A 15,792-nucleotide genomic window follows, 5' to 3' on the forward strand; every position below is an offset into this window, starting at 1 on the left:
CTCTGTCCATTATTTATTTTTCTTTAAACTTAAGAACACTTGCTTATAAGAATATTCTCATATTGTGTATAGAATCCTTTAGATACAGGTTTGACATTAGTTTATTAAATTATAAACACACCCCAATAAGTACATATAAAACAAATAGTAATTCATAAATGCTAATTCATAATCAAACCTACACCTCTATTTAATAGAAAACGCATGTGGATATATATTGTATCTGATAACTAGTTTTTTTCTCCATTCTGTCACCTGATGGAGTTTTGGTTCCTTGCCACTGTCGCCTTTGACTTTTGGCTTGCTTAGTTGGGGACACTTAATATTCAACAATATTATTGATCTCCTGCATTGACACCATTATATGAGAACTGAACTGGACAATGACATCACTGTTTTATCCAGAGCAGCTAAATAGCTATATACAACAAGAATGTACCATCACAGAACTTACTTAAGCTGGACTGTGACGCTGTTTTCTTCTAGAAACAAAAAGAGCTATATAAATAAAGGTGATTTGACTTGATATAATCGGTAAGATGTTACCCGATTCTCTGACTGGTATCATATCTATATGTTTAAACAATTTAAATCATTGTCTAATTCTCTGTCAAACCTGGCCAATTCTATATAGTCTTTTAGTTCCTCTCTTGTTTTTTGTATTTCCTTCTGGACATTGCAAAGCTCATTATGTGTTCTCCTCATCTCTGCAATGGATTTGAGGACACTGGATTTGACCTTTTCTGGATCATCTACTTTTCCCTGTCTCATCTGGTGAATGTCTACAGAATCCATCACTATGAAGGCGACATCAAGGATGACTAGTAGTCCACTTAACACTCCTGAAAAGGCTTCGGCTACAACCCGTCCTACTCTTGCAGTCTGAGTAGCAATTCTGCTAATGTTTGCCAACAGACCTAAATTCATGAGTTGTGTGGCACACAAAACATTTCTCCTGTCTAAATTGCATGATATTTGTACATTGTCAAATGTCGAGTTGGTGAAAAAAACACTGAACTTTGTGATTTTTCTCAGTACCTTTCTCAGTGTGTTCAGTGGTGTGAGAATTGGTTCGCTTACAGATTTATACTTCTGCTGAATTTGTTCAAGGCTCTCTCTGAATGATTTTTGTTGTACAGTATTAGTAATGGTGGATGCAGCACCTGTTACTCCACCTGCAACTCCTACTCCAACACCAACACCGGTAACAATCAGAGACGCCCCAAGAGTGAATGGAGCCAAAATTAAACCAACTAATGCAGTGATTCCTCCAGCTGCTCCGATCACTGAACCTGACAGACTCCCCGCTGTGGCGCTGTAATGCGCAGACTCCATCGAATCCGTTATTCTTCCCCACTCACTAACTAAGTCCTCAATGTCTTTATAGTGCTTGCTGTAGGCCTTATCGAAGGCGCTGACGGACTTCATGAAACTCTGTAGCAGTGCCTCTGGCGTTCTGCTGTTTCGGTCTACTGCATCTGTCAGGAATGGTTTCGCTAGAATCTCTTCAGCTGAAGGTCTGTCTTTAGGGTCACGGCTGAGCATTTGTCCGATTAATTCCCGTAGTTCCTCTGAGTATCTCTCTGAGATGTGAGGGAGGTTTCCTGCCATGCTGACAGCGTGAAGTATGTGACGCTGCATGCCATCTGCCTGTGGAGGAAAATAAAATTAAAATAAGAATCTGGTTAGTGTCAGTAGGGGTTGAAGAAAAAAAAAGGAAAAAAAAAGAGCTGGATATAATTGCAAGCAGTTTATAATGATAAAAAAAACACCAAACAGAACATCCACTGTAAAAAAGATGAGATCTGACAAAGAAAACAAACAAACACAGGGTTATATATACATAGAAAAACATCAGAGACTAAACAAGGTAATTAACTCGACCAGGGGATAGACAACGTTAGTCCTGGAGAGCTGCTATCCCGCAGATTTGAGCTCAAACCCTAAAAACCCACTGACCTGCCTATAGCTGTAGTAGTTCTGAATACACTGATTAGCTGGTTCAGGTGTGTTTGATTAGGGCTGAACTCTGCAGGACAGCTGCTCTCTAGGACTGACGCTGCCTACCCCTGACCTAGAACAGGGGTGTCCAATCCTGCTCACGTCCTGCAGAGTTCAGATCCAACCCCAATTTAACACACCTCAACCAGCCAATCAGTGTCTTACTAGACATACTAGAAACTTCCAGGCAGGTGTGTTGAGGTTGGAGCTAAACTCTGCAGGACAGTGGCCCTCCAGGACTGAATGCGGACACTCCTGATCTAGACACAGGTGAGACACATGAGGGCAAATCAAAAACCATGGAAGCAAATTGAGAAAGCCAAAGTAATCTTAACTGGCAAGAGTACAAAACACAACTTCAAACTCAGGGGAAATATACACTAAGTCCTTTGTGGAAGAGCCTCTGGTGTTGCAGTTGCCAGCTTCACCCAAGAAAGTGGATCCTCCGGCTGCTGGTCCCAGCAATCCACCTTGCCCATCAGCCTGTCATCCCTACGGCTCCGCCTTGGCTCCTCCCTCCCTCGGGCTCCACCAGGCTCCTTCCTCCCTCCCTCGGGCTCCACCAGGCTCCGTCCCTACGGTTCCACCATGGCTCCTCCCTCCCTCAGGATCCACTTGGTTCCCTTGTCCCTACGGCTCCTCCAGGCTCCCTTGTCCCTAGACCTAGGGCTCTTCTGTCAATGACTTCTTCTCCGTCTGTCGTCCCCTGGATGTCATCAGCCAGTACTCCATCATGGCTCATCTCTCCGTCGACTCCGCCATGGGCTTGCTATGGTGTACCACCAGAGTGGTGGTCCACTCCTCCCATCATCGCCATCCTGGTCCCTTCCACCAGGGCTTCCTCTTCACCAGTCCTTCATCCACCTCCAGAACCACCTCCTCAGCCTCAGCCAAGAGGGGGGTGTTCTGTCACGGTTATGCTCTTTAGTTTCATTTTCGCTGACGTTGTGTCTTTTTAGTCACGTCTCATTTGTTTTAAGATCTCGCCACAATCTGTTGTCATGGACACTGATTCAATCATCACACCTGCTAGTCCTGTAGTTCGTTATCTCTTAGAGTTTTGTTCCTCAGTTTGATCTGTTGAGGATCCTGTATTTGTGCACAACACACTGTTTTGTGGTGTTTGCTCATTGTTTGGATTTCACATTTTGAGTTATTTAATAAATGTTTTATTATTTGATCCTTTTGGCATTTCATCATCATTGGACTGAAAGTGTGACAGTAATATGGTGTTTTTTGGAAATAAATAAATAAATACTCACCCACAAATCAAGCATGCAGAGATCATGGAGCAACCATCCCAAAGACCATATGTCACTAAAACAGCCGATGCATGACAATGAAAATCAAGAAGTATGTGTACACTGTAAAACATGTTATATGCTATCTACTTAAAAATATAATGTGTAGTATTGTTACCATAATTTTTTGAGTTATATCATATTGTATTATAAGGCTTGAGCCCTATTCGGACAGTAATGGTTTCTCATGTGGATGTCTGTAAAAACACCTCAGTGATAAAACATATGCATTCATATGTTATATATATATATAACATTTGGCGATTTATTGACGGTGGAGGAGCGAGTTTTATGATCCTATGAACCCACTGTGGTCAGTCGCATGATTGTCTGCTGTAAATAAATGAATATGAATAGATTCATATTTAATTTAATAATAGTATAATAATGTAGGAAGCTATATGATCAGAAAGGATTTAAACTGTGAATTTTGAAGTGATCACTTCTTCTAAACTCAGAGATGTGGATTCGGACAGCAATTAAATCCCCACACGGTGTTGGTGTTGGTGTTCATCAATAAATAGTAGGTAATTCAGCTGGGGATTTTTACGCGGATGATGGGAGAAAAACACTGACGTCTGAATTCAGACGGCAATAAAATCACTGAATAACCCTGTAAATGTTGAAAATAACTTACGACCCCATGGTAAACAATTACCATCCAAAGGTTGATACTTTTGCAAGCACCAATCAAGCATCAAGGAAATTTAATTTTGATTACCTTTTTATAATGCTGAACATATCAATATTGTTTATACATTCAGTTATCCAAAAGCTTACCTCTTGGAATTATATTTCTTCCGATGAACTTCTGGGCTGATGTAGAGGTTTGTCCCCACAACTGAATTAGCATATTCATCAGCTCTGCAAAGGAAAAACAATGTAAACTCAAACCTGTAACAGTCCAGGACTTTAGGTTTTGATCCATCACAAGTTCCCATTAATGTTTTTTTTTTTTTTTTACCTTTCCAATGCTTTTGAGCTTCCAAAATCTCCTAGACTGATGTAACCATCTTCAGTCAGGAAGACATTCTACAATGACAACAGAAATCTCATAAGTCTTCCAGATCTGACTTTGTGATGTGATTTATTGAGCTTTATCAGTGCATACCTGAGGTTTAATATCTCTATGAAGAATGTTCTTCTCGTGTAGATACTGCAGAGCCAGACAAATCTGAACCAGCCAGTCGAGGATCTACACACATTGAGAAATCCCAATGTGTGAGTCAGTGAGTGTGTGTGTGTGTTTGGTCCTGGTAATCCCTACGTTATGGGGGGGGGACCAAATGTCCCCACAAGTATAGTAATGCCAGTCAATTTTGACATTTTTTGGTCTTCATGAGGAAAGCCTATAAATCATACAGAATGAGTTTTGTGTGACGGTAGGTTTAGGGGTCGGGTTAGTGTGTGTGTTTGTGTGATGGGTAGGTTTAGGGGTTGTGTTAGTGTGTGTGTGTGTGTGTGTGTGTGTGTGTGTGTGTGTGTGTGTGTGTGTGTGTGTGTGTGTGTGTGTGATGGGTAGGTTTAGGGGTTGTGTTAGTGTGAGTGTGAGTGTGTGTGTGTGTGTGATGGGTAGGTTTAGGGGTCAGGTTAGTGTGTGTGTGTGTGTGTGTGATGGTAGGTTTAGGGGTCGGGTTAGTGTGTGTGTGTGTTGGGTAGGTTTAGGGGTCGGGTTAGTGTGTGTGTGTGTGTGTGTGTGTGTGTGTGTGATGGGTAGGTTTAGGGGTCGGGTTAGTGTGTGTGTGAGAGTGTGTGATGGGTAGGTTTAGGGGTCGGGTTAGTGTGTGTGTGAGTGTGTGTGATGGGTAGGTTTAGGGGTCGGGCTAGTGTGTGTGTGTGTGAGATGGGTAGGTTTAGGGGTCCGATTAGTGTGTGTGTGTGTGTGTGTGTGTGTGTGTGTGTGTGTGTGTGTGTGTGTGTGTGTGTGTGTGTGTGTGTGTGTGTGTGTGTGTATACAGAATATACAGTTTGTACAGTATAAAAACCATTACGTCTATGTCCTCATAAAACATGAAAACTCAATATTTGTGTGTGTGTGTGTACTGTATGTGTGTATACTGTATGTGTGTATAATGTCCTCACAAGGATTGTATTTTTTGGGTCATAACATACTAAATCATGTGTGAGAGTGGTTTTAAGGATAGAGAATAGAACAGAAACTCACATGTTTCTCTTCAAAAAACCTTTCATCTTTCTGTTTTCCCATGATTTTTGAAAGGTCTCCTCCTTCACAATACTCCATCACAATATAAATGCGTCCCGCTTCTCTATCTACATAAATGAACATCCAGTCAGAGAATGATTTAACTCTAACTGTATTAAAATAGATTCATTTTCCAAAAGCTACACTGATGTTTTTGTTCATTGAACTGTTATCCTTCTATCATGGTAAATACTTCTATTTAATTTTTCAGAAACACAACAAAAAACGACCACATTTTTAATTTGGAACAAAGGAGCATTAGTGTACAAAGAAAAAAAAAACCTTCAAATGAATCCACATAAGTAACAATATATCCAAACTGCAGCGTTTTCAGGATCTCGACTTCATTTTTGACAGAATCCAGTTCCTCGTCCTGAAAGAAAGAAGAAGAAAAACCTTCCATTGAAGCGACACTGTTATTGGAGGGGAAAAGTTGTGAGTTGTGTGGTCAATACTCAAGTAAGATCTTACATCTCTGGAGTTCATCTGTTTGACCACATAAAGATCTCCATCTGCGTCTTTCACCAGAAACACCATTCCTGAAACCCCTCGTCCAAGCTGTTCCTCTATGGTGTATCCATGTTCTTTTAGCACTTCTATAATCCAGATTTACAATCATTTCTACAAAATACTGTCAGCACTAGAGATATGAGAAACAAAGCTTTTACAAACGTTGAATCAGCTGAACCATTTGCTCCGCAACATGACCCTTTTTTCTGTGAAGTGCTCAAAACACCACAAACTGACTCTCAGAACTGTGTGAATTAGGGTTGGGCGGTATTACGGTAATATTGGATACCGCGGGATCTTAAAATAGCACCGGTATCAGTTTCAATACCATCATTACCGGCACTTTTATAGCCTATAATATATATAATTTATTTATTGCCTAAAAAATGCTTATGTGTGGTTTCAGTTTGGCAATATTTCTGGTTCCAACCGAATGAGAAGGGAGAGGCGGTAAATACAAGAGATGTAAACACCTCTAACCTAATGTCGCATCTCCGAAACAACCGCCCACTCACTGCTGCCAGGATGCATTTTGTTCTCGAGTTCATTAAATAAGCGCATTAAGTTTCGTATTTGTTAAAATATTATAATGTTATTTTTTCCATTTTTGTTGATTATGAAAAGTGAACGGCACAAATAAGATGGGATGCATAGGGAGTCAGACGATAATTTTTTTTAATTTTAATAAATTTTTCATCAACCAATTGCCTGGATAATCATGACATGATGGGCATGCCGCGGTCACTTGCATTGAAATCTCATAAATTAACCGAAACTCAGTGTAGGCTATGCCTCACAGACATGACAAATATATATAAATAAAGCTTGAAATTTATTTAAACGAAACAATTAAAAACGAAAGAAATAGGCTACTCACTGATTAGGCTAAGTAATCCATGATGTGCATTTCTCTCTAGGCGCGTTCATACGGAGATGCGATCATCAATTTCATTAAACGAAACCATTCAAAACGAAAATAAATAGACTAGCCTAACGTACTCTCTGTAATCCTTGATGTGCATTTCTCTCTATAACGGTCACTACGGAGATGCCGATCGTCAATTTCTTTAAACGAAACAATTCAAAACGAAAAGAAAAAGCCCACTCTCTGATTGTGTAATGATGTGTATTTCTCTCTATAGGCGCGTTCACTACAGAGATGGCGATCGTCAACTTCCATCTTTGCAGAAAAGTTTTATTAATAAAAATCAATGGACACGCCACCGGATTACAAAGGCACTTCTTGCTTGTTGCACGCACACAGATATTATGTTGAATAATGCGGGCTCGGGCTCATAATAACAGTTAATGCCGTCGGCCGGACTCAGACACAACGTGCACGGGTTGGGCTTGTTTTTTTTTTTGTTTTTTTTTTGCCCGATCTGGCATTCAGTTTCTGAACGGTGTAGGCACAAGCCAACAGTTTGGTGACGCCGTCTGAGCCCATTATGTCATAATTTTTAATTAGTCACGGTAATACCGTATACCCCGGTAAAATAGGGAGGAGGTTTGACGGTATCAAAATTCGAATACCGCCCAAGCCTAGTGTGAATGCAATGAAAACTCAGTCCAAACATGCAAAAAACACCTTTTACAAAATAATTTCAGATATTTTCTTGAATGTGTAATCTATTAAAGGGTAAGATCACCCAAGAATGAAGTTTCTGTCATTAATTCCTCTCCCTCATGTCGTTCCACATCCGTAAGACCTTCAGATCTTCGGAACACAAATGAAGATATTTTTAATGAAATCTGAGAGTTTCTGTCCCTCCATTGACAGTTTACGCAACTACCACTTTCAATATCCAGAACGATAGGTTAGACATCATTAAAGTAATCCATGAGACTCCAGTGCTTTAACCTCTACTTTATGAAGCGACGCTAGTGCCTTGTATGCGCAAAAAAAACAATTTACCACTTTATTTAAAGGGGTGGTTGATTATGATTTCACTTTTCTAACTTTAGTTAGTGTGTAATGTTGCTGTTTGAGCATAAACAACATCTGCAAAGTTACAGCGCTCAAAGTTCAAAGCAAAGCGAGATATTTGCTTTTAAAGAAATCGCTTTTTAAGGACTACAACAAACGGCTGGTAGAGACTACACCACATTCCTCCCGGGTTAGTGACATCACCAACCCTAGAATTTACATAAACCCCGCCCCCTGAACACGATTTATAGATTATCAAGACAGAATATGCTAATCAATGACTAGAAGATAACTACACATAAGCTCCATAAATTCATCAACTAACCATTAAGAAACATCCTGTTGCTTCTACATGTTGTCACTTCTTCTTGAGTCTCTCCATCATTGACTGACTCCGGTTTGAACATAAAAGGCTAAAAGTGTGAGTGCAAGCTGTTGAAGCTCCGCCCCCTGTGCCGGGAGCAGCAGCTCATTTGCATTTAAAGGGCCAGACACAAAACGGTGCGTTTTTGCTCACCCTCAAAAAGTGACAACTTTAACATGCTATATAAAAATATCTGTGGGGTATTTGAGCTAAAACTTCACACACACACTCTGGGGACATCAGAGACTTATTTTACACCTTGTGAAAGGGGCATTATACCACCCCTTTAAGAAAATATTGATCTGCTCATGCACATGCGCAAGTGTTCACAAGAGAGATGACATTGTTGCGTGAACACACTTTGGATAATATGATTTTGTATAAAAAGTGGTAAATGATCTTTTTTTTATGCAAACAAAGCACTCACGTTGCTTCATAAAACATAATAAAGTCCCATGGATTACATTAATGATGTCTTTCCTATCGTTCTGGATATTGAAAGTGGTAGTTGCGTAAACTGTCAATGGAGGGACAGAACTCTCTCTGATTTCATTAAAAATATCTTTATTTGTGTTCAGAAGATGAACGGAGGTCTGGAACGACACGAGGGAGAGTAATTAATGATAGAGCTTTCATTTTTAGGTGAACTAACCCTTTAAATGTAATCTACATAAAAATACTATTAATATATTATTTTCCTGTATAATTATCTAGTTCATGTATTTGTGTGGTTTGTTTTTTTGTGTTTATGGGGAGCCTAGTTTACTAATAACAGACAATTAACTATTCGTTCACACTGTCACTGTCGAAATCTGATTATTTGTGTTTTCAATTTGCATGTGATCTAAACGACTGACCTTCCACACTGTGTGTATTCGTAACGTTTAGTGTGTCCCGTGACACTTTTGCATTTCTGGAATTGGTTTCTATGGCAGTGACATTGAGTTACACCGAACAACAACACAAAGATTGTGTTTAAATGTGTAGCACCACACTGGACTGAATGTCTGAGGCAGACACACACAAGTATAGTTTGTCATATCTGTAATTTATCAGAAATTTATGGAAATATATTCCAATTTTCAAACATGAAAAAAAATTAGACTCAGTTTTCAGTCCTCGCCTGACTCTGGTCTACCATTGCCATCAGATTATGGTTTCTAAGAACGATTTGATGATTATTTTGCAATATGCTCATATTGTGTGTGTGATATTTGTACTCACTGATCACGCCAGGAGAAACGTTCATGCTGTGATCTGAGGAACTGCTGACAGCACTGGCATCTGAGAGTCTGTGATACTCATCCATCTTTAGGGGAAAACATACTGAATATTAATGACGTATGAAGCAATTCAAAGATTACTGACAGAAGACTTTTAGTGTTCATCATATAATGCAACTGTGAGATCTCCTTATGAATCTTAATTCTGTCATATCTGTTATTAAATGGACAAAACTTGAAGTGTGTTTTTGTTCTCCTGGAAATCTCGAAAGTGCAGAAGAGGTCAAGGAATGTTGAAGCATTCAGGTTAACCCTTTAGAAATGAGCTACAGGGGTGAAAAACTATTACAAACACACACACACACACACACACACACACATTAGGTCTTCGTTTCTTTAGAAATGAGTTTACGGTGCTTTAGACTTCACAGCGCTTTAGAAATGAGTTTACTGCATATATCATCACCAATGAATTATGTCACCGTGGCATTTTTGTCAAAATTGAGATTCAAAACAACTGATAAAAAAAAAAGAGTGGTGGGAAGTGTTCTCTAAATGAGGGAACATGGAGAAGTATTCATATTTTTTATTCATGTAATTTCTCTTTCACACCACCAGAGGACGCATAATGTATTTATGTTGGAAAAAAAAGATTGTGAGTGAAAGACTTATGTAACTTTAATATACTTTTTATGTTACTTATATATACAATAAGTACAATGAAATAAAATGTACATACTGTAGAAGTTACATAAAAAAGATTGTAAGTGAATGGACTTGAACAGATTAATGTATTTTTTTTTTTTTTATATTGTCACCAAGGTTTGAAATATTGAGCTTCAACATTTTTGCACTTCATATAGCAACAATTATATGGGGAACAAGTCTCTTTCATTAGCCTGACGTTGTCATACTCAGATTCTAGTCAGAATGTGAGTCTGATACTGGTCCATTGAGCTTTGATTATGGAGCGTGTTTCAACCGAACCAGGAAGGAAAATGCCTCTGCACTCAACTAGATAGGCCTACAACCAATCAGAGCAACGGAGTAAGTGACGTATGTTTTTCATTCATGTTTCCGATCGACAAATGCCTTGTTCGCGGTCGATATCTTCTATAACGGCAGTGGGGGCGGCAGTGGCTCAGTGGTACATGTAGATTGTCTACAAACCGGAAGGTTGGTGGTTCAATCCCCGGTTCCACCTGACCAAGTGTCGAGGTGTCCTTGAGCAAGACACCTAACCCCAGCTGCTCCCGACGAGCTGGATCGCCTTGCATGGCTGACACCGCCGTCGGTGTATGAATGAGTGAGTGAATGGGTGAATGTGAGGCAATATTGTAAAGCGCTTTGGTGGCCATTGGGTCTGTGAAAGCGCTATATAAATGCAGTCCATTTACCATTTACCATAACAGTCGCGATGGCGGAATCTACACATGATGTTTTAACAAAGTTCGGGAGGAGCACGTTCAAATAATCAATCCAATCAACTTGTCATCAAACAATTACCGTCTACGGTCTACACTATCAGCATGAGAGGAAGCATATATTTATTCAGTCTGTTAACTCACCTAAGTTAACATTCCTTGACAGTTTTCAGCATCCCTCCACTCACTCTCAGCTTGTCCTTCCACAGCCAGGAATACGGGGGGAGTAGCCTAGGGTTCGGTCCGAATACCGAGCCTGGAGCCCTCTCCTCGGACAGCACGTCAAATATGCATTTATTCTATCTGACTTATTTGTAAGCGTGAACTCGTGAAATCTCAATTCTCCAGCGGCAGTCATTTGAATTCAACCCAAGCGCTCGTTGATGACGTGGATGATTACGTTACCGTTGCTCATCTGTCCATCATCGTATAAAGCCCGCCCTTACAATTTGATTGGTCCGAACTATTTTTGTTCGGGCATAATAGCTCCTCAGCGGATCGAGTCCAGACCGAACTTCCCGACCTAAAAATGTTGTGGGCGGGGCTAAGTTCGGCTGGCATCCAGGCTACTCTTTCATATCAGTCCTAGGCTAAACTTAGTATCAGTACACATATCAGTACACAACTTAGAATAAAAAACAAAATCACATAATATGTAAATAAGTTGTGCAGAATACAAATATGTGAATATCATTGTCTTTTGAAATCTATACTTGCTGTTTCAACAAAGAAGTATTGAGTATTTATATATTGGCGCAGCAGCCAATCAAATATCCTTGTGGAAACGAGTCAATAATATCTGGGAGACTGGGACTAAAACAGGAAATGTTATATGACCAAACCACTAATGCTTTAACCATTAATGTTTATTCACTTTTCTCCTTACTACACCTAAATAAAGTCTGATCACAGAGAATATGTAGCAATAAACAGCGATCTTTCACACTTAAGCAACATTTATTGTTCGAATTTCCAGAAAAAATGGCATAGTTTAAATGCTTTTGTTTTTCTTTATTAAGAAGGCCGACATAAAACAGTAAAAAAAAAAAAAAAAAAAAAAGTGTCAGATGTTGTAAAGACTTTATCAAGAATTTTAGCTACAAACCAACTAACATAAATTTTGCCTAACTTTCATAAATTAGTATATTAATATTAAATATCAAAATCCAAAACACAAAGGTAAATAAAATAGGGGAGACCGGGGACAGTTGCAACATGGGGACGGTTGCAACATGTCATTTTTCTCCAATCAGAAACAAGCTAGAGTGATGACACTCATACTGCACATGCACAGTTAGACCCTCCCCCCACCAAGAGGACAGTAGACATATTCAACATCCGCTGCTGCATTTATTGAACAAAACTTGTTTTGGAGGTATGAAAGTACATTTTTTCATGAGATGTATTTTTGTCATACTGTCCTGAAAATTTGTATGAATTAATCAAAACTTACTTAGTTTGAATTATTGTTTTGTTAAGTGCCATGGTGAGCATGTGTCAGAGTCAGTGTGTCTAGCAGGCATATGATGTTCTGTCATGGCTGATAGGGTCGGGGACGGTTGCAACAAGTTATAAATTGCATGTTTAATAAAAGTTTGTTGCATTTCAAATTGTTCAATTCTTCCTGTCTGACACTGAAATATGGAGAGATTGAATAGCATCTGTAACACCTGCACACTGAATCTGTGTGGGCCTGTTCTACACATAAACAAACAAAACTCAATAACTGTTATTTGATAAATATGACTAAATAAATAAATAATAGGCTACAATAATATTATTGAAATAAATAATACTATAATATTACAGTAGGCCTAAAACAGTTAATATTTTCAGAATTCTATGCTCATTGAGACAAAAAGCATAAGTTAATTAATGAAATTTAAGGTATTTTTAACATGTTGCAACCGTCCCCTGGGTTGTGTTGCAACCGTCCCTGGGTCGGGGTCAGTTGCAACATCTGGCTTCTTCCATTCAAATAAATACTGTGAACGATATGTCATATATAATCATCTTTAAATGGTATGGGTAATTAGCAGACAGATGCAAGTTTAATATATACAAATTTGGTTGATCTAGTCCAAATAGTCTCTGAGTAACTGAGAGAAATGCAAAAAGTGTTGCAACTGTCCCCGGTCTCCCCTATAGGAGCGCATAATCTGTCTCAATCACGCGTCCTCTTCTCTAAATAAATAAATAAATAAATAAAGCAAATACAGTCACTTAAACAAATGTTACAGTATTTAGAATTGTGTTAGTTTACCAAACAAAGCCTTAAAGACATTTTTTTTTATTTCGTTTTGGACATTTATGAAACTGGCTGCATCGGATTGTAAACTGCACACAAACACACTCGTACAGTTACAGTAATAGCATTACATACCCCTGTTGTTGCAGTCCTGATCGAACCTCTCGTGAACTAATGAAGGATGAGATGAAACAGGTGAAGCTTGAGAAAAACAGGGGAATGTTTGCTATACAGCGCGACGATAAAAAAAACTCTCCACTGTAGTGTTAGAGCATGTGTATAAATACTTCTCTTTCTCTTTCTCTTATAGCCTAACTTCCTTCTCTCGATGTCCCCAGAGTTGCCAAGTCCTCTTATTAAAAGCTACTCGACTGCGGACTTTTTTCGTGAATAAGAAAGTCGCTTATAGATTTGTGCAGCAAAAACAGTCAACACTCAGCCTTTTTCTTTTGTCTCACTCTTAAAGCTTCCACCGTCATTATATCGCATTATACAGCATTATATCGCTTGTCCACCTGTTCGCCAGAATCACGTGACTTCCTGAACTTCATGAATCAGCAAATCTTGGCAACCTCGTTCAGGTTGGTTATTAAAAAATAAAATAAATAAAAAAGAATAAAGACCAAGACTAAGAAAAACAGCAATAGAAAGAATTGTTAAAGAAAAGAGTTACAACCAATATAAATCATGAATGTAACATTAAACACTCCATCTGATCAATTATTGTAAGCAAATGTTTATTTTCCATGTTTCATTCTGATATTCCATGTTTAATGTTCACATAAAACATAAGGGACAAACCAGTCTAGGTTCAAGAAAAGAGATAAACACATAACAATTTAAATAATGCATTTAAAAAAAAAAGGCAAATAAAAGTTATTTATTAAATTATTTAATTCGCTTTAACTGTTTAATTTTAACAAAAAAATATATATCTTGATTGATATTTTTTTTTTTCTTAAATGACCTGTCTCAACTTGATTTATGACTGTCATACCACTAAACTGATAAATTGTGTTTCATCAATAATAATTAAGGTTAATCAGTGCAATAGCTACAGATATGATCAAAACCCACAGAAAGGTTGAGCTGTTTGGACTCTATTGAGTTTCATCGTTTGTGACTGTTGTCTGCGAGTGCAAATCTCAACTTTCAACTTCAGATTTGTATTTTACAGGTTTTCACATTGTAGCTGTGAGTGTAAATTGTCATGTATAAGTATGAATATGTATTGTACAAGTTCTCAAATTCACATCTATGTGCTCTTGAGTTTTGCTACTCTTTTACCTTCATAAAGGTTTTGCTAAAGCTGATTTAACTTCACACATGACGCCCCCTGCTGGTGAGAAAGACTAACAGCAGATGGAGATCAGCAATCAGCAATCTACTGATATTCCTGCACTTCCCAAATTATTGTTGTTTCAAGTTATACTTACCAAATGTGAAAATGTGTAATAGAAATGTGTCAAGTACTTAATATCAAATTCTGTCATTTTAAAAATTCAACAAAATTCAAAATATATATATATATATATATATATATATATATATATATATATATATATATATATATATATATATATATATATATATATATATATTCCTGCACTTCCTGGATGTCAAATGTTGAATTTGCTGTCGAATTTAAACCACTGATTTTATGGAAGCGAATTTATAAAGCGAAATAAAATGGACCGGAAATTACCTGTTGAATATTAGTTTGTATGAACTGCCCATAAATGAAGGAACCATGTTGAATTTTAGCCCATAAAAATACAAGCCCTAAAAATGCAATGCATTAAAATACAGCCACGGTTAATGCAATGCAGATTTACTCAATTAGTGCAATTCAACAAGGTTTTTTTGTTTAAAAAAACATTTTGCATTACTTTAACTACATATTTTTGTTTAAAGAAAGCCATTTTGTTCCGAATTTTTTTTTTTGTATTTTTTTTGTATTTTTTTTATTTTGTGTACATATTTCCTGTATTTTCTGTTTGTATTTTTATAAAAAGACAAAAAATAAACGTGGATGGTCATTAAAACATTCCTAAAAACAAAAAAATCTGTGGTGGCCTAAGACTTTTGCACAGTACTGTGTATTTATCTATATATATATATATATATATATATATATATATATATATATATATATATCTTTATATTTATATATTGTTAAAAAAATGCAGTTTGTACATTGTACATAAAGAAGAGCTGAAATTGATATAAACACGTTTAGGTGTGATGAATAGTTTACACTTTAGATGAGGTGAATGTGAATGATTTATTCATGCATGTACTATAACAGATTGTAGTTTGTACAACATTTGCTGACGGCAGCAACAATCCTCCGTTCATCCAAGGTGACTCTGACATATTCAAGGTAATGTTGATTTCAGCAACTGCTCATGTTCTCATGATTTGCGCTTTTTGGCTTTTCAGCTTGGACTGGTGAAAAAAACAAACAAAAAAAAAACATCCAAAATACACTTTCAAGTGAAATTTTATAGCACTTTATCTATTTGTGTCTGTAAATTTAAATTATTGTACACAGCAAAATCCCCAGAGTTTAATTCAGTTTCTAAGTATAT

General features: G+C 37.7%; 1 protein-coding gene and 1 long non-coding RNA gene across 2 annotated transcripts in view; both read right to left on the bottom strand.

Moving 5' to 3' along the window:
- LOC309499293 (uncharacterized protein) overlaps positions 1–15,792 on the bottom strand; it is a 54,753-nt gene continuing 38,961 nt past the window's right edge. Inside the window, exons 2-10 of the mRNA XM_082170490.1 lie at positions 9,531–9,615; positions 5,977–6,101; positions 5,788–5,878; positions 5,467–5,573; positions 4,414–4,497; positions 4,267–4,334; positions 4,083–4,166; positions 3,264–3,318; positions 1–1,650 (exon numbers count right to left, since the gene is read on the bottom strand). Of these exons, the coding sequence (XP_082026616.1) occupies positions 571–1,650; positions 3,264–3,318; positions 4,083–4,166; positions 4,267–4,334; positions 4,414–4,497; positions 5,467–5,573; positions 5,788–5,878; positions 5,977–6,101; positions 9,531–9,615 (1,779 nt within the window). The 3' untranslated portion in view covers positions 1–570. The remainder of the gene's footprint in view (positions 1,651–3,263; positions 3,319–4,082; positions 4,167–4,266; positions 4,335–4,413; positions 4,498–5,466; positions 5,574–5,787; positions 5,879–5,976; positions 6,102–9,530; positions 9,616–15,792) is intronic.
- Positions 7,473–9,488, bottom strand: LOC309514062. The gene is made up of 2 exons (XR_014211592.1): positions 8,749–9,488; positions 7,473–7,732 (listed from the first exon to the last, which is right to left on the bottom strand). It is a non-coding gene; the product is annotated as an uncharacterized lncRNA (long non-coding RNA).

This window comes from Leuciscus leuciscus (assembly GCF_965113295.1).
Source record: "Leuciscus leuciscus genome assembly, chromosome: 1".
Taxonomy (NCBI): Eukaryota; Metazoa; Chordata; class Actinopteri; order Cypriniformes; family Leuciscidae; genus Leuciscus; species Leuciscus leuciscus.